Below are 24,835 nucleotides of genomic sequence, written 5' to 3'. Positions count from 1 at the left end.
AGACATCTAGACAGGCATGTGCAGGAAGTTTTGTCTTTCTCCCGGCCGAAAAAATGAAAAGCGCCGCCAAAACACAACTTCACCCTGTGCAGATGAAAATGAACCCATTTTGTAACTTCATATCAGGAAGAATAGAAAAAAGGTAGAAGACCGTTGAGATTCGTCATACTGCAATTAAAATTGACTGGGGACGAACAGACGCAGACCACTGGCCGGCGCACCAATCTCAGTGACATCCGATATCCGGTCGACACTACCCTTGTACTGGGGGTGGTACTTGGCACCGGTGAAGGGATCTAACACACTGGGGGAACCGTTGTAGATCGGGGTGTGGGAAGCAGCACAGATGTCGAACTCGGCGAAGGGGTCGAAGTCAATGTCGATCTGGTCTTGCGGGTTACGTTCGCACTGAGCTTTAATCTTCTTGGCCTATTGTTCATAGTTAGTATTGAGATAAGAATGATAAGTGGGCATTGAGTTATTCCTACCTGCTCCAGAAGCTTGGCTGAGCCTCCGTTGGCCAGCATCCGGTTGGCAAAGCTCAGGGCAGAGCCGTAGTTCTTGTTGGCAAAGGCGAACTTCATGGCAGCCATCAATGCAAGTTGACGATGAGCGACCTCGAGCTTGGGAATGGTGAAGTAGGCAGACAGTTCAAGGCTGCGCTTGAGGTTTTCGGGAGTGTCAGTGGGAAGAGTACGGCGCGCAAGCTCCATCGACATGGCGAGAATGTATTCCCGAGCAGTGGAGATGATCTTCTTTGCCTGCTCCACATCTGCCTCGGATGAGACAGTGTTGACGAGAATAGTGTGCAAAATTCGCTTGAAAGTCTCCACGCCTTCCTCCAACTTATTGGAGCGCATAGCGCTGTAACCTTCCTGCAAGTCGACGCTGGCAATAGTCTCTAGGTCCCGGGGAATGATGGGGAGCATCTTCCGAGAGTCGGTCTCGTCGACAGTTCTGCGCACATAGTTGACCAAGGGCGGTAGGCCAGCGCTCGCGGGGAGATATGTCTTGGATGCCTTGTAGACTTCCAAGAATCGAGGCTTCAGAGGGGCGAAGTGAACGGCGCCCACTTGACGGTTCAGCAGCTGCATGGCAGTGTCGAAAGAGCCAGCGGCAACGTGATCCGCAGCCAACGGGGAGTTGCGAGCCCACAGGTCGGCCTCGGCACTGCTCGCGCCAGCTTCAACGCTTTCCACATTGACAAAGTCAACATCTTCCTCGACATTGACGTCGTCTCCCATGTCCCATCCAGATACTTCCTCTTCATCATCATCCAAGGTCTCTCGAGCGAGAGTAGCTTCTTGCTCCTCTTCCTCGATATCAAACCCATCAGCACCGGCATCTTCATCTGCGGCACCAACCTCTCCAAGGAGAGCCTTCTCGAAAGATGAATGACCAGCAGCCTTGACCGGCCAGTTAGACTTGAAAGTGGGCACAATTGGATGAGGAACCTTCAGGGGTTGCTCGAGTGCGGGCAAGCCAATCTGATCTTCAGTGAGACCGCAGGCCTCCAGAATGGACTCGGCCTCTTCAACCAAGCCATGTGACTTGGCAGTGAGATAAGCAAGAGGGTACAAGTCGACTTCCTTGAACATTTGGATGCGGTCCTCTACATCGCCGCGGTAGATAGCGTTCTGGAAACGAGAGGTGAAATCACCACGGTGCTCGGCAATCTTAGCCATACGTGAAAGCTTCTCCTGGTCACCAGTAGCGAGGTAAAGGAAAGAGAGCTTGTCGAAGTTGCGCTGCTTTTGGTAGGTCATTTCGACGGTCTGGTGGTTACCATGAGCCAACGCCTCGGTTCCAAGTCTGCTCCAGAAGTTGGGACGGTCCAAATCCCGTGCCATTTCGTTGGCGACCTCAAGGTTACCACACTCAAGGGCAAGGTCGAAGCGAGTCTGGGGGTCTTGGACGAATTGCAGAGCAATCTCGGGGTAGCCCTTCTTCTGTAGATACGAGATAATGCTCTGGCCAACCAAGCTAGAGGTCTTGATGATCTGAAGCATCTCATCATAGTTCCGCTTGACCAAAGCAAGCTTGAAGCGGTACTCGGTGGGGTCAATCTCCAAGACACGGGGCTGAGCATTGCGGTCAAGAGCGTAAACACTACGTCCCTTGACGCGCACCAGATATACAGTCTGGTCAAGAGTGCGGATGATACCGTTGTCTCCGTTGAGAAGAGAATACTTGACGTGATTGAGGGTAGAATAGAGCAACACACCGGCGTCATCCCAGGTAGCACTCTTGATGCGAATGGTCTCGTGCAGGGTGCTGACTTGCTCGAGAGACTTGGTGACAATCGTTACATTGTGCTTGCTCAGCAAAGCGCAATAAAGTCCATCGTTAGACCAAACCACGTACTTCACTCCACTGACGGCGAGGTCTGCAAGCTGCTTCTTTTGTTGGATATCGAAGAGAGCGACGTGTGTAGGGGTGATAAAGAGCAAGCATCCGGTGCCACCAAAGTAGATATCGGTGGTGCCAGCTGGGGGCTTGATGGTCTTGGTGGTGGAGTTGCTTAGATCCTTGATATCGACCTGCTGGCTGGAGGGGTTGAACACAGCAAAGCGGTTGCGGGCAACAAACACGGCCGATGTAGCTTGACCACGCTTGACGTCCGTGGGCTCGATAGCTCCAGTGGCATCTCTGGGGAGGTGAATCAATTCGTAAGTTCCGTTATCGGCGGGTGTGGTGACCAAAATAGCACGCTCGGCGGGGTTGTAGGAGAGGGTACGGGGAGGGACCCATGGAGATCCGAGTTTGCGCAGTGAAAGCATCGGCGGCGACTCGACATTCTTTGCGAAGTCGTATGACTTTACGTGCTTCTCCTTTGTGATGTAGAACAGCTGGTTTTGGTAGATGGCGGAAGCAGGGCGCTCACGCTCAAGCTTGAAGACCATAACACCAGTGTCATGGCCCGCGGCAAACAGGTTCATCTCAGGGTGGGCAGCGATGACCCAGAATCGATCGAGGTCGCGCTTGAAGGACTGCACGGAGGTCCGCTTGTTTAGATCCCACGCGCGAATCGTCTTATCTTCACCAACGGAGAGGATGAGGTCCTGGTGCGGGTGGAACAAAGCCGCAGAGGCATTCTGGAAATGACCGCGACAGGTGTCGACCTCCCACGCCTTGGTATCACTCATTCGCCAAAGCTTGACCAGTCGATCGTCACCGGCCGAAACGAGCAAAGGCAGTGTGGGGTGGAACGACACCCAGTTGACCCCACGGTCATGTCCCTCCAGCACAAACTTGACAACTGCGTCGGTGTTACCAAACATATCGGCTTGGTTCTGGTTGGCTCGTGCCATTTGGTCTTCGAACGAAATCGAGGTCGGGGCCGAGTGCTTCTTTCGCAAGCCGGAGATGTCCCAAATGCGAACCGACTGATCCAACGAGGCTGAAGCGATGAGGTCCTCGGTGGGATGGAACTGGGCGCACATAACATAATGGTTGTGACCGGTCATGGTGCAGACTAAAGGGAACCGAATTGTTAGTCAATTTTATTCCAAAAGGCTTCAATGGCACTTACTTAGTGACCGGTTTTGCCAGTTCCAGATTCTAATGGTCTGGTCATCAGACGCAGACAGGATCCAAGGTAGCTCCGGGTGGAAGAAAACCGTCCGGACATAGTCCAAATGGCCGTTCAATGTGAATAGACATCTCCGTGTCTGGTAGTTCCAAACCTTGATCTTGTAATCGTCGCCTCCGGACACAAACAGGGGCTGGGTTGGGTGGAAATCAACACCACGGACCGGTCCATCGTGTTCTTCGAATCGATCAATAAGGGTTCCCATGCGGTAGTCCCACAACTGGATAGTAGAGGAGTGGAGGGAGACAAGAATCCATGGCCTATTGGGAGGTCAGTTCGGGTGCTTTGGCTATGTGTCCCCTCAGGTAACTGACCGTTTTGGATGGAATGCGATTCCTTTGGCTCTGGATGATTTGGACTCAAACTAATCAAGAAATGACCATTAGGATCTCCAATTGGATTGTGAAACATTGACGGGCGCGCCATTGACGAGGGGCGTACCTTGGTGAGCATGTTTGGGGAAGACTGCATCTTGAAGATTTGGCCGGAGCCGCACTGTAAAGCAGCAAGCTCCGCACACTAGAGATCAAAAGAAGGCAGAGGCGACCACCGCATCCACTGCCAGAAAAGAAAGAGTACAGTAATAAGTCGAGGTAAACACTGGATGGCTTGGTGAAGGTAAACTAAACGTGGACTCTATTGTGCAAGCGAATGACGGCCAATCATGCTTCCGGGCGGTGAGCCATCAGGGGGGAGTAGAGCTTCTCGACCTTTGCGACCTTTTTTATATTTAGATCAGGGTCTATTTCTTAAAATATTTCTATCTCAATGATAATGATTATATTGCTTCTATTCATTCTCCTTATAATTTAGATGGGTGGAGAGCAACAGTGTTCTCCATATAACTCACCACTACTCCCCGCGTTAGAAGCATCTGGAAATGATAAATGATGCTATGACCAAACCCTTCTTACAACTTCTATAACTATACAACTTTTTCTCTTCACTGTTGCAATATATCCACCCTCCCAATTTTGCACTTTCATTGCTATCCTTTATATCTTTTCTTTGAAAATTGCTTTAGCCTGGTCTATTCCAGCTATATAAATTGCGACTTGATCTACTGAATTTGTTGATCACTGTCAAGACATGATATACCAAAATGGAAGACCTTCCAATGACCGATACACATCCCTTTATCCATAAAAGCAATCCAAGTGTCTCATCTGGAAACTTTGGCGGATTTGCCCCGTTTGGTGCTACCGCACGATCCCCAACAGAGGAAAGCGAGCAGAGCGTGAATGATTCTGGACCTTCAACACCTATACACGACCTTGAATCGCGTGATAACAACGATGAGAAACGTATCATCAAGCCATATGCCGTTGAGGAGCCCGAAGACGAACCCGAGTCCTACACGCCAAGTCTGGATGTATTACGCCTTCCAGATCGATTCGAACGATGGCAGCGCGATTTGTCGGACTATATAAAAGACCTGAAGTACCAAGCGGATGGGCAAAAACTTGACTCAGTTTCTATAGTACGAAAGAAAGGACTAAAGAGAAAGTCGGCTGATACCGCAGCTCTTGGACAACATTGCTCCCCGCCCTTTGAACGAAACGTATTCTCAGAGAGGCATCAAGCTTGTTCTCAGTCCACTAAAAGGAGAAGATGCAACATACCGTCACAGGAGCAATCCTACTCTGGAGAGTTGTTTGATACCTTTCGCGAAGCCAAGGGGAACGAAAGTTCAAGTTCTGAGACACAATCGACGGATTTTAGCGGCGTCAATACCCTTGATAACTCGCCTATGGCCGATGAAATGGATATTGACTAAAATATTCCGAAATTGAACCTCTGGGTCCTACATGGATTTTCTGGATCCGAACCCCCCGATGGGCTCTACGCATGACGTCACATGTATATCACTGCAGGCGCAGAAGCTCCAAAGCTCGAACACACTCCCCAACCATTCAACTATCTGGATCTCTACCATCTACGTTATAACATCCTTTGATTCAAAATGGCGACACGAATGTCCTCACGCAATGCCGCCCAAAAGGCCAAGGAAGCTATCTCAAGTACTGCCGAACCGAGTGGGAAGCCTGGCACAGGCACAAAGCGAAAAGTCCCGCCTAAAGAGGCCCCACAGCCTAAAAAGGAGAAAAAAGAAGATGTCAAACCACAGGATATAAAGCCAGAGGCACCGAAAGCGGAACCGATAAGTACTTCGGTAGACGGCCCTTCAACGCCGAAGCCTGAAGAACATATCAAAGCTGAAGAGCCGCTTGAAGAGCATGCACCAAGCGACCAACCCCCAAAGCAAGCGCCAAGTATTGAAGCAGGTCTTCGCAAGTCTGAAGAGAGGGAGAACGTGGTATCTTCCAACATTCTTGAGAAAGGCTTCATCTACTTTTTTTTCCGCCCACGGGTCAACGTGGAGGATCCTCACAGCATTGCGGACGTAGCTCGAAGCTTTTTTGTTCTCAGTCCTACGGCCCTCGGGGCTGAATTTAATCATGGCCAAGGCCCTGTTGATAAAGGCACTCAATGTCGTTTGATGATGCTGCCGAAGAAGAAATTCCCAACCTCAGGCAGAGAGCGAGATATGGGGTTCGTGGAAAAGGCCGGGCAATCCATGCAATCTTTACAGGAAAATTTCATTGCTGGTAAAACATACCAGACTGTCACAAAGGGTGAACGTCACACCGAAGAGGCCCGGCCATACGCGGAAGGTGTCTACGCAATCACCCACACGCCGCGGAACGCTCTTCTTGCCTACATCCTGACCATCCCTGCCGAATTGGGGACTATTCAAGAAGACTTTGGTCTTCGAGAACGCGGGAGCTGGATTGTCCAATCCAAGAATCCCAAATTTCTTGGTCCCCCGAGTGGTCGATTACCAAAGAACCCTGAGTACCCTGCATCGTAAGTGAACTTGAATCAAGAATGTATGGGGCATAGAGCTGACCTTATCTTGTCAGAGTACTCGAGAAGTTCGGAGACCTCCGATGGGTGCCCCTGCAACCCGAATTTTTGGACTATCCGAATGCCCAATTCCTCATGATCGGCGAGGGGCAGAATGACCTTGGCAAAGCTGCGACTGCCCAGGGAGAGAAATTGCCTCACGAGGAAGAGCCTGGCCAGGAGTTGGAGAAACTGGAAGATGAAAATGAGCATCGAATCGATGCTCTACAAGGTATGTATTCATGCTGATAATTTCTGTTGATTTTAATTAACCTGAAACTTATGCAGGGGACGCGACGGTCTATCAAGACCTGGGTTACCACGCGAAGAACTACCCGAAACTGCCCACGACTTGGAATGTCTAAGTAAAAGAATAGGCGGAACTGATCTATCAGATAGAGAGTAATAGGACTGATTTAATTCGGACATTCAAGCGAGTACAAAGCTTAGCCACGCGCGGTAAGCGAGCCTCCGCACTTCCAGATCAGATAGCATCTAGGCTCTGCATACCGATCGCGGTAATGATAATCGTGGCTTGACATCAAAGCAATGGACGACTGCCGAGCATTTGATGTTGATCCCTGTTCATCCGCCAGCAAATGACGAACGGCATCGCCCGCACGCTTGCTGCATACCGTACCTCAAACTCTACATGCCTGAGGGGTTCCAAGATCGGGCCACGACCTATGAAGCATCCAAATATAAAAAGACACTACCAACCATTCAATATGCCTGTTCAACAATTTCAGTCACCTTTGCTACCATGAAGCTGACTTTTGCCATCGCTGTTTTGACCGTAACAGCAAATGCTGCCGAGCACGTCGTCAACCAGACGACTTGCGGCGGTAAAACCTACAAGTACACCGGTCTCGCTGGGTACGGTTTCGTTCCCTCGAATGCCACCGACAAATATGGCGACACGATTGGAGGAATAGGCAGCTCAATCGCCTTTGACCAATCCGCCTGGCGCAAGACCAGTCAGTATAGTTACTCGGGAACTGTCTACGCGACCCCGGATCGAGGCTGGTAAAATTAACCCCAGATGTGCACGACTAGGCCCTCCCTAACGTACCCAGGAATACAAACGGCACTCTCAATTTCCAGTCCCGCATCCACAAGTTCGCCATAAACTTGAAGCTAGCACCGAACGCAACACCCAAGAACCCCTCCAACCCAAATGTGAACCTTAAATACCTCGACACAATCCTGCTCACCGGCCCAGACGGCCACCCACTAACAGCCCTGGACGCCGACGTCTCCGGCCACGCCTCCTATCCCGGCTTCCCCCACTCCCTCTGGCAACCTATCCGGGCAATGGATACGGCGGACCAGGGCCGGGCGGCAAGCGGGTCTCTGTGGACTCCGAAGGCCTGGCGCTAGACACGCGCGATGGCGGCTTCTGGGTTTCCGATGAGTACGGGCCGTATATTTACAAGTTTAATGCCGAGGGCCGCATGGTGCATGCCATCCAGCCGCCGGAGGCATACCTGCCGCGGCGTAACGGGACACTGAGCTTTAACTCCAACTCGCCGCCGCTGTATAACCCGCAAGCTAAGCCGGTTCCAATCTACACTGAGTCTGGGCGGAATAATAACCAGGGTTTTGAGGGTGTGACTGTCTCGGCGGATGGGAAGATGCTGTATGTGCTTGTGCAGAGCTCGTTGAATCAGGAGGGTGGACCGGAGAAAGTTTCTCGGTCGCCGGTGAGGTTGCTTGCTTATGATATCTCGGTTGCGGAAAAGCCGGTGTTGGTTCATGAGTATGTTGTCATGTTGCCCAAGTATTGGGATTACACGGAGAAAGATGCGAAGAAGGCGCATGGGGTTGCTAGTCAGTCGGAGATTCACCAGTTACCCTCTGGGGATTTTTTGGTTCTTGCTCGTGACTCTGGGTTTGGTCGTGGACAGAAGAACACGAGGTCTGTGTATCGGCATGCAGATGTCTTCTCTTTGAAGGGTAAAATTCCCGCTACTGATTTGAAGGGGAAGAAAAATTACGATGACGCTCATGGAGCTATTGCTTCCTCTGAGGGCGTATTGTTCCCCGGTATCGTTCCAGCGGAGTACTGTTCGTTCGTGGATTACAATGTCAACTCAGAGCTGGGTAAGTTCCGCCTTCACAATGGTGGTCCATCGGATGAGTTCCTTTTGAACGAGAAGTGGGAGAGTCTTGCTGTTGTTCCTGCGAATCCTTCTTCTGGCGGCGCTCATCGAGGAGCTGACGGGGAGTACTTCTTGTTCAGTTTCAGTGATAACGACTTCATGACCCAGGATGGTAAGAAAAAATTATTTTCTTAATAGGGAGTGCAAAGTTAACGATCCTCTAGGGCACCTGGATTTTGGCAAATTGGACTACAAGGATGCGTCTGGCTACAACCTTGACACTCAGGTGTTGGTATTCAAGTTGAAATTCTGAGCTTCAAGGATTGTGGATATAGAGTCGGCGAAGACGTCCCATATACTAGTGATGAAATTTTGATATTGTTTAATGTCCTTTTGATTAAAATTTCTTTTTCCGTAGCTGTACATAGCCGACGTAGTGCATACCAATCCCCCAAATCAACCTCTTGACCATATCCCTAAGCAGTACAAGTCCCTAATGTCAACGCAAACGCTGGCAACCGCATGGCGGTCACAAGAATTATAAAACTCAATTGCAGATGCAATGGCTATGTGACCACTGGAGAAATTCCAAGTGAATCCAAGGACCTCGATCTGCTGAGCTGGGGAATTTAATCTTTCACCACCTTAATGGCACGTAAAATGTCCTCAAGAGACCATCCCGGCCCGCCAGGAACAATCTCTGCCCAAACCTCTTCTGGGACCGCATCGTTAGGATCAAGTAGACTCCAATTTGGACTTGGCTCAGGCTTAATCCATTTGAAGTCTTCAACCTGACTCCAACGGTCTTCATGGTCAGGTCGATCGTGGTTCAATGCCTATGAACAAGAAGTGAGTATGGGTTAAATAAAGTGGCTCGATGACAAGAGAGGTACTGACGTAGGCCTTGGGGATCCGACCGAAGCGAACGTTGGAACAGTCCTCAATGATGGGGTTGCTGGAACAACTGAGATAGACATCAACGTCTTTGCAGTTGTGCATGCGGAACTGACGACACGAGACCACCATGACGCTTTGTTCAACGTCAGTAACGTGTGCAGGGCCATTGACCTGACCGCAGACCAATAAGCTCTCTTTTATTCCCTTGGCAGTCAGACTAGCATACGGCTTTCCGTTGGCGGTAGGGATGGACATGTCAACAATGCAGTGATCCAGAGAGGTGATCGACGCTGGGACTGTAGAGGTTGAGCCAGAAGCCGGAAGCATTATGTGCAAGGCATAGTGGTCGTCGACAGAGACAGACGATATGCCAGTAGCCGCGAACTTATTCGAGTGGGGATGTGTGGCAAAGTCAGCAGTTGAGACGCCAGGACATGAAGTCGGCGTAAGCTCCGGTCTCTCTTGCTGCTGCTTGTCTGGCTCATTCAGTGGCGTGGAAGGGTAATTGGGCGTGTGGTTCGCGGACGAATCAACGGACGAGGAACCCGGAGAGCGATACCCAGAAACATTGAGCCGGCCCTTTACGGCCAATGACGCAGCATCAGACAGGGAGATAGCTGATGCGTTCTTCTTGTTCTTGAAGCTGAATTTTGATCTGGGTTCGAATGCTGTACGGATTTCACTCAATCGATCCTGCAAAGCTTTGATTGCCTGAACAACTGTCAGTCTCGGTCAACAAATGCAAGCTTTGAGCACTGTGTACCTCTGCATAGACCCTCTGATCATATGTGGGAATATAGCTCGCCGCATCCTTGACTTCATTTGATAACCGCACGATGCCGGCAAGGCAGTGATCTGTTGCATCGGCCCGTTCACCTCCCACGAGAGATGTATCTGCAAGGTGGTCCATTCTTTCTTGCAAAGCTAAATTCGGATGACTTTAGCACAACGCCCTTCACGTACCCTGATAGTCACTATTGAAACGTACAGGTGATCTCATGCTGGAAGTAACGAAAAAATCGTTCATTCAAGGGTATCTCCGCTTTGGAGACAACCTGATTATTCGCCGACATTCGACGTGGTGATTGAGTCTCGGCCATGGTGTGATTGGGATGTGAGGCGAAGGTTTGGGGGGGGGGGGGGGGGGGGAAGGGCGTCCAGTCCCGATATATATCTAGCAATGACGTATGTAACCCCGCAACTTTAGGATTTCAATTTATTCGGATTCCCCGGGTTTTTTGGTTGCAACAAATTCTTGTTACTGAGTTACTGAGATGTTTGATCAAACAAAAAGAGAAGAAAAAAAGAGGGTCGAGAAAAAGTTGAGCTTTCCCCACATTCGAGATTCCAATTAAAACTGCACAGTATCCCATTAGGTAGTTGGATAAGCAACTAAGGAACGAGATATGACAAATTCCTCGGACTAAATATTCCACAATATTTAAAGTGAATTCCAAATGATCGAAAAGTGATCTCAAATGATCCTCCATTCATCGTGACGTCGATCATCCCGCATTTCGCGGGTTCTCAATTGATCCGTGTGGATCCGAATTCAATATTTTGGTATTGACATTCTATAAATACTATAGACTATAAAGTCTGGCTACTCTGTAAATATCATTCCAAAGTCTTTCTTTTCCGTCCATTTATAATATTATAGTCAATAGCAGTTTTGAGATTCAAAAGTGGGAGAGAATTGTTCTGTTACCAGTAAAGCCTTATTATAAGTGGCCACTCCAGCTACATACGAAATCCACTTTGAACCAAATACTTTTGCTGGTCATTATTAGGGGCAGAAAGACACCTTTCCAGGTACACAAGGGATAAAATTAGTTAACTAGTACTTGGTAGCACAACCTAGCCTTTCAGGCATTACAGGCCGATCATGAGACATTGCTAGAATCGAGACAGGAAACCGATGTTTAGTGGTACAAGTCGAGTAAGGTGGCAATAGTTTACTCCCATAAGATCATTTATATCAGAAATTATATTGTGTAAGAGGTGAATGCAGCCTCGGCTTCTATTTCTACAAAGAAGAGTTTAAAACACTTGCCTTCACAGCAACTATGAAGTAATAATACCTATTGGTTGGTTGTAGTTGCGCCTGTTGGACTCACCAGCAACAATTGAAATATTGAAGTACTTGAGCTTGCACAGGTTGAGCAGCAAAGCTCGGTAAACGGCAGGTATCGGTGACTATTGCTTTGGTGTGCAACGTTGTATTAGGGACATGGGCTTCCCTTCATCAAGCTAAATCGGATAAGTTCGTTCGCCCCAAAACGAGATGCGCTAACGTTCACATGGTATTTGGGAAGAAACATACAGCCATTCAAAGCTCCATTTTGATTTCAACCTTTCATCTTCACTTTGATTGTCGAGTAACAAGATGAAACTCCAATCTCTACTTATCCAGGCTTTGGGCCTTGTGATATGTTATGCTCAGATCGGATCATGTATTGATTCAAGTCATCAACGTGTTGAGCAGCTGGAAAATGTGCCAGATGGCTGGACGAGAGGAAGTAGACCACAGCCTGCGAAGCTCATGAAATTTCGTCTAGCAATTACGCAGAACAATGCCGCAGACTTTGAGCAGAAGGTTATAGAGCTTTCCACTCCAGGTCATCCCAACTACGGCCAACACATGAAGCGGGATGAAGTGAACGAGTTACTGCGCCCGTCCCCTGCTGTTTCCAACAAGATTATCGCATGGTTGAGATCTGCCAAAGTCCCAGCCAATGCTATCAAATCAGATGGCAATTGGATCTCATTCATGATGCCAATTTCTCAGGCCGAGGAGCTTCTGAAAACGAAGTTTTTCTATTTTCATTATCGCTACCAGCAAAGCACCGCTGTCAGGACCCTTGAGTATTCTGTGCCCAAAGACTTGCATCCATACATTCAATTGATCCAGCCTACAACTCGATTCGGCAATTTCGGTCTGCAGAAAAGTATGATCACGCAAGCCACGCCAGCTAACCCCGAGCAACTGGCCGTTGAATGTGATCGAGCTACTACACCACGTTGCCTCAGAGAATTGTATGGAATTGACAACACATCAACCAGACCGGAATGGCGCAATCGATTGGGCATATCTGGGTTTTTGGATCAATATGCTCATTACGAAGACTTCGAGGAATTCCTGCAAAGCTATGCACCAAATAATACGAACTCCAATTTCAGCGTTGTCTCAATCAATGGCGGTCAGAATAAGCAAAATTCTTTCTTTGACAGCATTGAAGCCAATTTGGACGTACAGTACTCTATCTCGCTGGCAGATGAAGTGCTAGCAACATTCTATACCACTGGCGGACGCGGTCCTGCGGTTGCTGAGATAGACCATCCAGACCCCTCGAGCTCGTCGAATGAGCCCTACCTTGAACAGCTCCATTACCTTTTGAATCTGCCCGATGATGAGCTGCCGGCAGTGCTATCGAACTCATATGGCGAGGATGAACAAAGTCTTCCGGCATCTTATGTGAACGCAACCTGCAGCTTATTCGCCCAACTTGGCGCGCGAGGTGTATCTATACTTTTCAGTAGTGGGGATTCTGGCACAGGAGGTTCTTGCTTGATGAACGACGGAACCAATCGAACCAGGTTCCTCCCCACCTACCCTTCTTCATGTCCATTTGTTACCTCTGTGGGAGGCACGCACAATATCAATCCTGAAACAGCGGTTTATTTTTCCGGGGGAGGATTTTCAGAGATCTTCCCTCGTCCCTCATACCAAGAGCAAGCGGTGAAAAATTATCTCGAGCGTCTAGGTAGTCAATGGACAGGACTTTACAATCCCAATGGAAGGGGATCCCCCGACGTATCAGCCCAAGCGACCAACTTCATTATCCGAGACCATGGCATGTGGATCTCGGTGGCCGGCACAAGGTTTGTCTTTCACAATCACACCGAGAGAGTAGCAGACTGACAGTGAGTAGTGCTTCAGCTCCGGTTTTCGCGGCGGTTGTTTCACGGCTGAACGCTGCTCGCCTTGCCCAGGGTAAGCCGCGGATGGGATTCCTCAACCCATGGCTTTATAATAGCGGGCAATCAGGGCTCACAGATATTGTCCATGGTGGTTCAACCGGCTGTAAGGGGTCTTCTGGGGGGTTTCCACTGCTCTAGTCCCGAATGCTAGCTGGAATGCCACTGAAGGTTGGGACCCTGTAACAGGGCTAGGTACGCCTTTATTTCGTACACTTGTCAAGCTGGCCTTGTCAAAAAACCAAGCGTAGTTTTATTTTTATAGCAAAATTGAATTGAACCTTCGGAGATTGACAACTGCACCGCGTAGTTACTTGTAGTGATGGGCAATATCAGACCGCCCAGCTTATAAACCGCCAAAAAACATACACACGTGACGTAGCTCTGACCGCCCACGACAGCTCCGCCGTCATGGGCATCGGCATAGCGCCAACAACCATCAAGCAAAACCCGCACTTCTTATCTCCCTCGCCGTTCAAGTCATTGCTCCCGTTAAGCTACGGCTAGGCTTTCTTAATCTTTCTCCAGTATTGTTCTGAATCCACAACATAAACGCCATGTCCGATCTACAGTCCCTTGTGTCAGAGCTCCACGGTGCTCTTGAGCGCAAGCAACTGGACGCCGCCAATGACCTCCTCAGCCGTGCCAAGCGAGCCCTTCTTATGCAGAATGCATTGATTCCCACCCCATCCACATCTCCCCAGCTTGTCGTCCTCGCCCGTCAAGTCCTTGAGCTCGGAGCCCTCGCCTCAATTCGCCAGACCGACGCGCAGTTGTTCACACGATACTATCAGCAACTGCAGCCATTCTACGACCTTGAAAGACATGCCGGTTTGCCAGGACAGAGTTCGTCAGAAGTTGACTTCAGCACAAGCCAACGCAGCAAGATCACAGGGTTGTACTTGCTTCTGCTTTTGAGCATGGGCGACAGTGCCAACTTCCACACAGTGCTAGAGGGACTGGTGGAAGAGGCAAGCTTGAAGGGTGGTCGTGTTGAGGACGATGCATACATCAAGTACCCCGTTGAGCTGGAGCGCAACTTGATGGAAGGAAGCTACGACAAGGTGTGGAGAGAGACAAAGTCCGAGCGTGTGCCATCCGAAGACTTTGGTCTGTTCTCAAACGTAAGTTGCATTAGTCGCAGTCTGGTGGAATGATTTGGAGAAAAGTGTACTGATTTATGATTGTAGGTTCTCATCGGTACCATCCGTAGCGAAATCGCAGACTGCTCGGAGAAAGCATACCCGTCTCTTCCCATTTCCAACGCCAAGAATCTTCTTTTCCTCGAGTCCGAGGGCGCAGTTATTGAGTTTGCTAAACAGCGCGGCTGGATCCTCCGTGATGGCCGGATATTCTTCCCCGAGCCCGAGTCGGGGTCCGAGAAGGATATCTTGATGGCCAGCGGTACTGTTATTGAGAATGCATTGGGATACGCCCGCGAGCTGGAGACCATTGTTTAAATTATGCGCTCAATGGAAACGACACACCTTCGGATATGAACCATCTTTTTCTTTCGGGCGCGGATGTACTTGTATACCTGTCGCTTATGCATGTTATTTGTCTAGCGTGTTCATGACCACAATCATGTCAAGAGTTTAATATCGGCGTTCACTCCTGGTACTGATGTAGAAAATGTAGAGAGCCTAGACCCTGACTTCTATGATGTTGAAAACTAGATTTTGAAGGTGTGGGAGCTGCAGTGCAATGGTGCTTCTTTTGACTATACAGTTGCGATCCAAACACAAAGCCTTCGATCATAGAAACTACTTGAGACGACCAAGAGCTCGGACGACTGATCCGCTTTTTCGCTCGCCTTTGCACCATTCCAAACACCACTGGCATAGTTCATGCTCTCATGCTCCGTAAACTTCGCCAGAACCTCGATCTCCCATTCAGAAGATCCATCCTGTTGCTTGCATTTAACACGAACAACTCTTGTCCCCGCATGCATACAGCTAGCCAGAACCAAGAAGCAGTCCTCAGAATCTGTGATCTTTGTCGTATCCAACAGCTGCAATCGCCACACACCACCTTCCAAACTCTCTTCAGCGAGGACTTCACCCCTGCGCGAAGCATGATACACGCGCAGACCCTCGTCATAGCTCCCTGTCAGTAGAATAGGAGCATCGTCCACCAAGGGAACAGGAAGTGGCAAGATAGCGGTCACGCCAGCAGTATGATGGCGCGCACGATCATCATGCTCAAGAAGCATCGGCGAGATGCTCTCATCTGGATCATCCAGCTCAGCAGTATTGTCGAATCGGCGGGTGTGCAGCGAGCCAAAATCATTACCGGTGAACATGAATGGGGACTCAATGGGCTTTTGACCGGCAGCTGGGCTTGAGCCTGCCATTGAGGCCAAAGCAACAAACCAGACTTCAATCATCTGTTTGGCTTCATAGGTACCCCATTCTACTACGCTCTCTTCTTTGCGGAGATCGCCTTGTGTCCCGAAGACAGCAGTTCGGCTATCAGAGAACGTGACTGCAAAGCCGTCTGCCGGGGACCGTGGGAACCAATTCTGTGGTGCCCAGGCGAGGAAGAGGGCTGGAATTGATGAGTCTTCGTGGACTTGTTTTGTCCATAGCTCGGTCATGTTTGGGTCTGTAGTTGATGCATCTCCGGTGGAGTCAATAGATAATTGGAAGAGGGCGACTGATCCCACGCTGCTCGCAATTGCAAATATGTTCTTTTGTGTTGGGTGAAAATGCAAATCAAATACTGCGTATGGTACAGCAATCTTTTGTATTTGGGATCTAAACGTTGTTAATATGTGAACAGGCCACGATAAAAATTTATCAACTTACAGTGCTTTGCTGACCGGGTCTAGTTTCCATAATTGCAGACTGCCGGTTTTACGTTGCTGGATTTCCCCATCCTCGGCTTTGATTTCTGATAGAAGGTAGGTTCCCACAATGAAGTAATCTGGAGCCTCCGGACAAAATTCGAGGCAGCTCGGTGGCTGGTCTAGATAGACTGTGGTTGCCGATTGAGGATTTTGAATGCTTGCCATTTTGATCAAGTTCAGGTTCAAAGATTCTACCTCCCCAGATACAATTGTAGTCTTGCAACCCTCGATCTCAAAGCCGAAAAATCATAGAGTGGGGCGGTGAGAATCCAGTGAAGTATGGGAAAAAAAAATGAATACATACAAGTGATACATACAAGTTCATCTGAACGAACATTTTGGTGGTTTACTTTTACATAAAAGTGGCTATGAACCGTGAGAATTCACCAAATGCTGCAGCTCATTGAGCAGTATACATGCATTGGAACTGGCACTGGCACTGGCTCTGCTAATCCCACGCCAAGGAGTCACAGCTTATTTCAACTATTGAGTTGTCTGAAACCACGATGAATAATATTGTCTGAAGGAGTATTGGGTTACATCCATGGATTGCATGCAAGCCAGTAGTAATCACATGCAACAAAATCCTCATTCCTCTTACAATGAGCCGCTTGTGCATCCTGGATCATGATTGGGACTATACAACTCGATTGGCTTATCACTCGAACTACTGTTTCACTGCATTTGCATTGCATAACTCCACTTGGATGTTTTTTCTATCTGTGAGTCAAGATAGAATCATGTAACTATGGCAATGCCATTGTTATAGCGCGAATACGGGTCTAGTTTTATACCTCAGTCATACTAATTAGAGATCCGACGGTCGCCGGCGGGCTATATCTATGGTCACGAAAGTTACGAAAATATTCAAGACATTTATTTGCCTCGCAGGTTTGCGGGCAGCCCGAATTTTCTCTTTCTAGTCACTGCATATGGAAAGTAAAGAAGTTCGTATCCTGAACACCGTAAGACTGCACTTTTCAGGATTTGCACCTCGCAGGGCCCGCTTGTCGGGAATGGTTTGAACTCAAAATGTGACACATAGGCTGTTTTTTTTGTCTTCTCCCTTGCAAATGAGCACATTGGTGTGCATTGGGGTGCATTGGGGCGTCGATCACGCCGGCTTAGACCCGAGGGCGATCTACATTGGGTGTTTGCCTGCCCCCGGCACTAGAATCAAAGCTAAGCTTGTCGGCCAAAGAAATACGAAAAAGAAAATAAACAAAACGATTTATCTTAGGGATCTAATTCTCTCACTTACATTTAGGTAGCTTTGTAGATTGTATTGATGATGTGATCCTGCCGGTGAGAATCTAGAATACTTATCTTGTCTTTACCCCCCACTTTTCTCTCTTCTTCTTGACACTTTGTCACAACTTAGCAATGGAGTTCAAAAAGCCCTGGGGCTATTCCTGGCGGTCATCCCGGTTTCTGATCGTTTCCTCGATCACAGTTGCTTTATTCGCAGGTGCGTGTGGCCTTGTTTCACTATAGGGTATTGGGATCTAATAGACTTATCGATTTAGAGACATTTCTCTATGGGTTTCTCACCCCCATTTTGAGTTATATGCTTGAAGAACGACTGCATATCGACCCATCGCAAACACAGAGATATACCACGGCATTGCTCACGATTCATGGATTCGTTGGTCTGATTGCAGCTCCAGCCATCGGCTACCTTGCCGAGAAGACCACAAGCCAGAAGAAGCCGCTATTGATCTCTCTGGCAGGATGCTTGGTGGGAACGTTGATGATCGCTCTCGCCTCTTCTGGTATGATCCACTTTTCTCTTACTGGACGAGTCTCACTCAAGCTAACCATAACTTCCAGTCTGGGTTCTATTTCTTGGTCGCGTTCTGCAAGGCGCCGCAGGTGCTGGCACTTGGGTAGTCGGATTTGCTTTGTTGGCTAATAACGTGGACAAAGAAAACTTAGGAGCATCGATGGGAATGGCAATGTCATTCGTCACTGCAGGAATCCTCGGAGGACCAACAGTCAGCGGTACATTGCTGGAACTTTTTGGTTATTGGACCGCGTGGTCGCTGCCCTTGGTTGTACTGGCTCTGGATATCATCGCTCGTGTGATCATGATCGAACCTCGGTCTGAGTCCTCGATGCATGCCTCGGACAATGGGATAAAATCCTCTAGCACTCCGATTCCCAACAACGAAGCAGCACCCGGGGAGTCCACTACTCTGCTATCTGACGCACCGTCCACCATCAAGCAAAAGGACTATGAAGCAGAGAACAAGGGCGACCAAAAGATGAAGTTTTACAAGGTCATGCTTTCTGAGCCTCGAGTGTTGATTGCTTTGGCAAATGTGGTAGTGGTCGCTGCTCTTGGGTCGGGCATCAATAACACCCTTCCTGTCCACCTGCGTGATACGTTTGGCTGGAAAAGCTTTTTTATCAGCATGATGTTTTTCTGCCTACAGGTTCCCAATATCTTTTTCAGTGGACCAGCTGGATGGCTTCGTGATCGACTCGGCCTACGGGGCCCGGCCACCTTAGGTTGGATTGGACTTACCCCTCTGGTCCTACTTATGGGGATACCAGGAGATTCGCATTTCCCGTGGGCAGGAGGTGACGCAGCTGGAAAGGTTATATTTACTTGCACTCTGATTGCTTTGGGGAGTGTTTATTCTCTGGTGCGCGGTGTTGGAGCAGTGCAGATGGCCTGTGAGTTTGTGTTGACTTTGGTTCATTTAAATCTCTTGCTAATGTCGCTTTCTCTTCCCCTTAGATGTGGTTAAGGACATGGAAGCCAAAGACCCGATTCTGTTTGACGCCAACATAAGCAATTTGCGAGTATTTTCCATTACGGAAGTGGGGTTCAGCATCGGAATGATGTTTGGACCCTTGTTGACCGGCTCGCTGTTTGAAACCATCGGCTTTTTCTATATGACTGTGGCATTAGGTAAGTCATTCGACGAGTCTGCGATATATCGTTCAATTTACTGATGCGGGATAGCTGCTGTCTGCCTTGTTCAAGCCATTGCTTCATGGCGTTGGCTGGATACCAAGCATCCAACCGAGGAAACCGAATCTCCTGCTTAGACTTTCATGGCATCTATGAATATTTCTTTCACTTCCCAGAAATTGACGGCTATGTTTTCAGTGGGTGGAGAAAGTTACAAAAAGCATGCACGTACGAGCATTCCTAAATTTAGCGGCACATAGAATGTATGAAGAGCCTTTTCCAAGAGATGTTCGAGATTTGCGCATTGTATCAATATGTGTATTGTAGCAACACAGAGTGGTTCCTGCAGCAATCATCGTGTCATGGTTGGTGGATGATAACGGCGGATTTACCCCGCGAAGTATGAAACGGCTTCTAGACATCCCTTTTAATTATTTCTACCTTCTACCTGGAACATCATCGAAGCCATCATGACTCAACAGGCCGAGGGCTCACAGCTCGCAGAGTGTGACCATATCCCAATTATCGACCTCTCCAATTTGAACAGTCCTCATTTTGAAGATCGACAGAAACTTGCTCAGTCGATCCGTGACGTCTGCACCCATGTTGGTTTCTTCTACATCAAAGTAAAATGCCGTTGTCATACTCCAGAGTGTTTCTGTTAATACTTATATATTATTTAGAACCATGGGATTGCAGAGGATGTGATTAAAGACATCCACAGCGCAGCAGAGCGGTTTTTCGCCCTCCCCGAAGAGCAAAAGATGAGACTCTATATTGGTCACTCACCGGTAAGTATATAATAAAAGGCATTCCCGAATTTTCAAAGTAATTGACTAATACATTACTAGAAATTCCGTGGCTACAGTCCTCTAGGTGGGGAGAGATCCACAGGGACGGACGATGACCCTATATCGCAGGAAGATGCCGCCAGTGCTCTCTCTGAGGCATTCGATATTGGATATGAGACCGCAATGGATCTTCAGAAATCGAAGGATGACCCACTTCCCCTTGATCCATATGAACTATACGGAGGTAATCAATGGCCTGATCAAGATACACTTCCAAATTTCGTCGATACCTATATTCGATATTGCACAATGATACTAGAGCTATGTCGAAAAATGATGAGACTTATTGCCCTAGCTTTGGATATGCCAGAGAAGCATTTTGACTCTATGGTTTGTGATCCAGGAGTCACGTCAAGAATGATGCATTATCCACCACAGCCGGTTAAAGAGGAGATACGTGAGGGACTCGGGGCCCATACGGTAGGCTCTCGGGGAAACAAGAATAGAGTTCCAATACTGACATCTGGATGAATACCTAGGATTTTGAATGCTTTACCATTCTCTCCCAAGGCAACGTGCCGGGTTTGCAAGTTTTAAACCATAGCGGCGAGTGGATACTTGCGCCGCCATTGCCAGGGACTTTAGTTGTCAATATCGCAGATTGTCTATCAATATGGTAAGAGCAATACATTTGCTAGCAGAAATACTATGTATTAACTTTTTTAGGACGAATAAGACATTCAAGTCGACCATTCATCGCGTCACAAACTTGACAGGCCAGGAGCGCTACTCCATTCCCTTCTTCTTCGGGATTGACTACAATGCAACGGTTTCTGTTCTGCCAAATTTCATTACGGTTGACAAACCAGCATGTAAACAGCCTTTCAAAGCAGGTGAGGTGAGTAACTGAATACAAACCTTTTTACCTAAGTAGCTAGGCCCTATTGGACAGCTAACAAAGAAGCAGTGGGTTCGTCAGAAGCTATCAAACGCGTATGTTGGATTTGAGGGTTAGTTGTCGTAAGCATCAATGCCTGCATATATCTTTTTTGGACCCTACCAACCTGGTACGATGCTTTCTTGATGATGATCTAAAGAGCACATATATAACCAGGATGCTCCGCCGCCATTGCTGGCCTGTAACGATCTTCACTGGTATATCGAGAAGCCATTTGCCATTTATCTTTTTTTCTCCATGGAGCCTGCTCGGTTGTGCTCCTGGATTGAAACAACCGGAAACCTGGTGCCTGGGGGACAGCATCCATACATATGTAGCTATTTTATCGGTCTTGAGGTACTCTCGCAGTTGAATGCTAGCACTGATGAACAAAATTGAAGTAAAAATACTACAGGTTATTTTTTTAATTGACCCATTTGTACAATATTGTAGACTCTTTTTATAGAATAAAAAGACATCAAGAAAAGGAAGACTAGAGGTGGCCAAAATAGAACGCGGATTGTTTATTAGGCAACACGCTGACTTTCTTTCTTTCTATCCTCAGTTACTCAAACCCCGCCAAATTTCCCCAATTCTAGAGCAATGGCACCAACTGTAATGGCCGATGAAATTCTCTCTGACGAATCAAGTTTCTACGGTAAACCTCCACTATCAATCAGCGAGCATGAACATCAGCTGACATCCGCCTAGGCGATGAAGATGAAACACACAGACTGGAGGCACAGGCGGCAGCATATGATCCGGAGCCATTCTGGGGAGAGTGCCATCACAATCTTCTATCAACAAAACAACACAATCTACGGGCTCCGCCTGCTAGAAAATCATCGTCTGATGTGTCCATGAGAGATGCATCCGCTTCACCAACAACCCTGCCCCACGACCGTCGCGGTGAGAAAGAGCCTGTGGCTCAATTTCTCTCTCGTCTGCCACCATCAACTACACAACTTACGTTTACAAGGCCTTGGATATGGATGCACAATCCCAAGGTCCCGTCTACCGAAGATGGAGATATCCCCACCTTACTAAGAAAGGGCCGAGAGCTCCTTCAGGAATATGAGAACGAAAGTACCGTGCTGCGCGAGGCACACGATAAATCAGGCGCGAAGACTACATCTGCTCTAACCCGCAAACTCAATCCACTTCGACGAGAACTCGAGAAGAACATCCTTGCCTTGGCACGCGAGACGGGTGTCACGCATGGTAAGTGGATGTTGTTCCCGACACCTGACCAGGTTGATGCGTACTGGGATGCGGTCGTCAAAGCGATGGAGAGGGGTGAGCTTGGAGATGTAGCCAAAGTCGCCCCGGATGATGGCTCCGGAAAAGCGCGTTTGATCTGCGTTTACACGGCTGATTTTGAGGATACTGAGGATGTTAAGCGTGTGGTGAAGAAACTGGTTGATATTGGGCTTGTGGAGAAGGGTACTCGACCTATTTACTATAAGTGCGATGCATACACTTATCTTGAAATTTCCTCGAAGAATGATTATGGTTTGAAGGCGAGCATGTTTTCGAGTCGGGATGTGCTTGAGGGGAAGTGAATTAGATGATCAGTTGGGCTGTTTTGTGAATTACGAGCACGAGTTTCATGATTTGTATTTTTGCTGGAATGGGTATCTCTGAACAGGGCGATTATCTATGGCATTTGATAAACATTGGAGCTCTGAGCAGCAGCCACCGGTAGCAGTGAGCTCTGACATGCGAGAACAGGCCGGTGGCTTGGTGCGTTCCCGGGATCCGAGAGGGCGCCAGCTTCAATGAAGCCAGCTGGGGGCAAGCGTGGGGTGACCATGTCTTGGAAAGGCAAGGGACCGTTTAGGTTTCTTGAATGAGTTGGCTCATCCAATGACCTTGGTAGCTGGTCCTGTCAAGAGGCCAAGTAGAGGAGCCGTAGCCGTATATTTTGTGACCGAGGGCAGATGCAGAGCTATTCAATCATTGTGACCCGCGCGATTCATGATTTTTCCGCAGGCATCACGAATATCAGTAACTCCCTTGACGTCAACCCAAGCGTCAAGCAGCTTCTGGATTTCGCTCCAGTCCTTCTCCGCATCCTCTCTTTTTCCATCCGCCACAAGCTTCTCAAGTCTCTGCGGCGCAGCAAGAACCCACCGAACAGTGTCTTTCTCGTTGTTCTGGGTCGAAGCCCCGGCATTCCTTTTTGCCTCTTTCATGCGCTGCCGTTGCTCCTCGCCTTCTTTAATGAGTCCACCAGCGGTCTCAGCAACAAAAGCAATCGCCGGGCCCAGTGTTTTCGTCATGGTCAATGGAGCACCACGCTCATCCATGCTGCGTCGCATTTTGCCAATTGTTTCCACGGCACGGATCAGCTTAGAGTAGTTATCGTAGACAAGCGCTTTCCTTTCTCCGTCAAGAGTGCGAATATCTCCGACCAACGTATTTTCCGCCTTGAGCACAGTAGATAAAGATGATGTTGAAAGAAGATGCTCGACATAGCGGTGCGGGTCGAAGTCTGCACTGTCGAGCTCTGTCCCTGATGCTAAAGCAGATGGATTGGAGATCTCTCCTGCATCTGTGTTCCGTGGCACGCTGCGGGAGCGCGAAGCATCTCTGGGGGAAGACTGGTCCGCCCCGGGGGGCTTAAGGTTGTAGTAGTCTCGAAGGGCGCTGCGATTTCGTCGTAGTGGTAATGAGGGGGAAAGCGCTCGTGCGGTGGACGGGGTAGATGCGGCGCTGAGCCCCCGCTGACGTTAGTGTTCAAAGCATCGAGTGATGGGCGGGATGAAGCTGGAGTCGGGGAGTGAGCTCGAGATGAAGCAATGGAGGGGCGTGGAGAAGATAAAGTCGACATTGCGGAGTGCTCTAGGGGATGTGTCAGAGGTGTCGGAGGTGAGAGACTCGGGGCCAAATCAACGGCTATAAGCGGTGGTCTGTGCTCTTGCTTTCGCGTTGACGGTTTCCCCGACATTTTGCTTTGCTTTGATCTTCAACAATGTGAGCTTGCGAGCAAGTCAAACAAGATGACTAGCCCTGATCAAATTGCAGCTCAAATCTTGAGCACCAAATCTCTTTCGGTAGCTCCAACCTGGCTCAACAATTTCCTATCATCCTCCGGCACAGCACAGCGCAACATTCCTCCCTCCGCTCTTGCAAAGACAGCAATTTTCCGTCTCCTCGCCTCCGATATCAAAGAATCGCTTTCCAAACACAGATCATGCGTTCTACCGGTCGATACATACGACCCAAACGTCCAAGAACGCCGATTACAAGGCTCAATCCCAGTCCAAGTGCTAGACATTGAAGATATCGGAACAAGTCTGTGGAGCCAAATCGAAGCTATTGAACGCGTTGAGCGCGGCGAAGCTATTCGAGGACGTGAAATTGTTCGCACAATCGCTGTTGGCGAGGATTCCGAAGCCACAGAGAATGGTCATGCGAACAGCGGCCCTGCTGCGAATGCTTCTGGGAGCAGTGGATATGGGCCACATCGTTTGATTCTTCAAGATGCAGCAGGTACTGTTACCGTGGGCGTTGAGTTGCAACGTATTGAGGGAATCAATCTGGAAAAACTTGCGATTGGCGCGAAGCTTTTGCTTTGCAATCCCACTGTTGCGAGGGGTATGGTGCTTCTTTCACCTAGTAGTGTTACAGTGCTTGGGGGAAAGATAGAAGCTTGGGATACACCATGGCGGCAAGGTAGAAAGGCTCGTTTGCTGGAGAAAACCGCAAGTCTGGACGGGGAGTAATAGGGTACGAGTGAAGCCAAACAAACGTGATGGAAAGCGTGGCTTTCTTAATGTGCAATTTTAAAAAGAAGGTATGGAAGTTGCTTTTTACTCTACATTGTCTTGTCTCATGAACATTTGCTGGAACTAACTGTG

The 24,835-nt window shown here is 48.7% G+C and overlaps 13 protein-coding genes across 13 annotated transcripts; 9 read left to right on the top strand and 4 right to left on the bottom strand.

Moving 5' to 3' along the window:
- Positions 1 to 174: 174 nt before the first annotated feature.
- Positions 175 to 4,063, bottom strand: N7529_006699 (coatomer subunit alpha; the record flags this gene model as incomplete). The annotated part of the gene is made up of 5 exons (XM_057242226.1): positions 175 to 429; positions 489 to 3,475; positions 3,533 to 3,852; positions 3,907 to 3,956; positions 4,034 to 4,063. 5 exons carry the CDS (start codon positions 4,061 to 4,063, stop codon positions 175 to 177), a joined length of 3,642 nt encoding a protein of 1,213 aa, XP_057097585.1.
- Positions 4,064 to 4,694: 631 nt separating this feature from the next.
- Positions 4,695 to 5,369, top strand: N7529_006698 (uncharacterized protein; the record flags this gene model as incomplete). The annotated part of the gene is made up of 1 exon (XM_057242225.1): positions 4,695 to 5,369. One exon carries the CDS (start codon positions 4,695 to 4,697, stop codon positions 5,367 to 5,369), a length of 675 nt encoding a protein of 224 aa, XP_057097584.1.
- A 186-nt stretch (positions 5,370 to 5,555) lies between these two features.
- Positions 5,556 to 6,864, top strand: N7529_006697 (uncharacterized protein; the record flags this gene model as incomplete). Its single annotated transcript, XM_057242224.1, has 3 exons — positions 5,556 to 6,460; positions 6,517 to 6,731; positions 6,788 to 6,864. 3 exons carry the CDS (start codon positions 5,556 to 5,558, stop codon positions 6,862 to 6,864), a joined length of 1,197 nt encoding a protein of 398 aa, XP_057097583.1.
- A 398-nt stretch (positions 6,865 to 7,262) lies between these two features.
- Positions 7,263 to 8,914, top strand: N7529_006696 (esterase-like/phytase family protein; the record flags this gene model as incomplete). The annotated part of the gene is made up of 4 exons (XM_057242223.1): positions 7,263 to 7,525; positions 7,576 to 7,778; positions 7,832 to 8,773; positions 8,826 to 8,914. 4 exons carry the CDS (start codon positions 7,263 to 7,265, stop codon positions 8,912 to 8,914), a joined length of 1,497 nt encoding a protein of 498 aa, XP_057097582.1.
- A 316-nt stretch (positions 8,915 to 9,230) lies between these two features.
- Positions 9,231 to 10,598, bottom strand: N7529_006695 (putative tubulin-specific chaperone c; the record flags this gene model as incomplete). The annotated part of the gene is made up of 4 exons (XM_057242222.1): positions 9,231 to 9,437; positions 9,499 to 10,209; positions 10,262 to 10,422; positions 10,487 to 10,598. 4 exons carry the CDS (start codon positions 10,596 to 10,598, stop codon positions 9,231 to 9,233), a joined length of 1,191 nt encoding a protein of 396 aa, XP_057097581.1.
- A 1,286-nt stretch (positions 10,599 to 11,884) lies between these two features.
- On the top strand, positions 11,885 to 13,983 carry N7529_006694 (S53 family peptidase; the record flags this gene model as incomplete). The annotated part of the gene is made up of 3 exons (XM_057242221.1): positions 11,885 to 13,380; positions 13,431 to 13,582; positions 13,859 to 13,983. 3 exons carry the CDS (start codon positions 11,885 to 11,887, stop codon positions 13,981 to 13,983), a joined length of 1,773 nt encoding a protein of 590 aa, XP_057097580.1.
- A 50-nt stretch (positions 13,984 to 14,033) lies between these two features.
- On the top strand, positions 14,034 to 14,936 carry rpnL (proteasome regulatory particle lid subunit rpnL; the record flags this gene model as incomplete). Its single annotated transcript, XM_057242220.1, has 2 exons — positions 14,034 to 14,600; positions 14,667 to 14,936. 2 exons carry the CDS (start codon positions 14,034 to 14,036, stop codon positions 14,934 to 14,936), a joined length of 837 nt encoding a protein of 278 aa, XP_057097579.1.
- Positions 14,937 to 15,196: 260 nt separating this feature from the next.
- On the bottom strand, positions 15,197 to 16,489 carry N7529_006692 (uncharacterized protein; the record flags this gene model as incomplete). The annotated part of the gene is made up of 2 exons (XM_057242219.1): positions 15,197 to 16,232; positions 16,284 to 16,489. 2 exons carry the CDS (start codon positions 16,487 to 16,489, stop codon positions 15,197 to 15,199), a joined length of 1,242 nt encoding a protein of 413 aa, XP_057097578.1.
- A 1,218-nt stretch (positions 16,490 to 17,707) lies between these two features.
- Positions 17,708 to 19,381, top strand: N7529_006691 (MFS transporter; the record flags this gene model as incomplete). The annotated part of the gene is made up of 5 exons (XM_057242218.1): positions 17,708 to 17,792; positions 17,851 to 18,096; positions 18,155 to 19,003; positions 19,068 to 19,241; positions 19,296 to 19,381. The coding sequence occupies 5 exons, from the start codon at positions 17,708 to 17,710 to the stop codon at positions 19,379 to 19,381; spliced, it is 1,440 nt and encodes a 479-aa protein (XP_057097577.1).
- A 177-nt stretch (positions 19,382 to 19,558) lies between these two features.
- On the top strand, positions 19,559 to 21,050 carry N7529_006690 (isopenicillin N synthase family dioxygenase; the record flags this gene model as incomplete). The annotated part of the gene is made up of 7 exons (XM_057242217.1): positions 19,559 to 19,562; positions 19,710 to 19,870; positions 19,928 to 20,035; positions 20,096 to 20,515; positions 20,575 to 20,711; positions 20,762 to 20,933; positions 21,003 to 21,050. The coding sequence occupies 7 exons, from the start codon at positions 19,559 to 19,561 to the stop codon at positions 21,048 to 21,050; spliced, it is 1,050 nt and encodes a 349-aa protein (XP_057097576.1).
- A 525-nt stretch (positions 21,051 to 21,575) lies between these two features.
- On the top strand, positions 21,576 to 22,534 carry N7529_006689 (DUF1917 domain-containing protein; the record flags this gene model as incomplete). Its single annotated transcript, XM_057242216.1, has 2 exons — positions 21,576 to 21,630; positions 21,684 to 22,534. The coding sequence occupies 2 exons, from the start codon at positions 21,576 to 21,578 to the stop codon at positions 22,532 to 22,534; spliced, it is 906 nt and encodes a 301-aa protein (XP_057097575.1).
- Positions 22,535 to 22,924: 390 nt separating this feature from the next.
- On the bottom strand, positions 22,925 to 23,922 carry N7529_006688 (COG1/VPS51 family protein; the record flags this gene model as incomplete). The annotated part of the gene is made up of 2 exons (XM_057242215.1): positions 22,925 to 23,610; positions 23,673 to 23,922. The coding sequence occupies 2 exons, from the start codon at positions 23,920 to 23,922 to the stop codon at positions 22,925 to 22,927; spliced, it is 936 nt and encodes a 311-aa protein (XP_057097574.1).
- Positions 23,923 to 23,974: 52 nt separating this feature from the next.
- N7529_006687 (OB fold domain-containing protein) lies at positions 23,975 to 24,700 on the top strand (the record flags this gene model as incomplete). Its single annotated transcript, XM_057242214.1, has 1 exon — positions 23,975 to 24,700. The coding sequence occupies one exon, from the start codon at positions 23,975 to 23,977 to the stop codon at positions 24,698 to 24,700; it is 726 nt and encodes a 241-aa protein (XP_057097573.1).
- Between the last annotated feature and the right edge of the window lie 135 nt (positions 24,701 to 24,835).

Source organism: Penicillium soppii (assembly GCF_028829465.1).
Source record: "Penicillium soppii strain IBT 18220 chromosome Unknown utg000005l, whole genome shotgun sequence".
NCBI lineage: Eukaryota > Fungi > Ascomycota > Eurotiomycetes > Eurotiales > Aspergillaceae > Penicillium > Penicillium soppii.
Note: the sequence above shows the minus strand (reverse complement) of the source record. Positions and strands in the feature narration are given on the sequence as shown.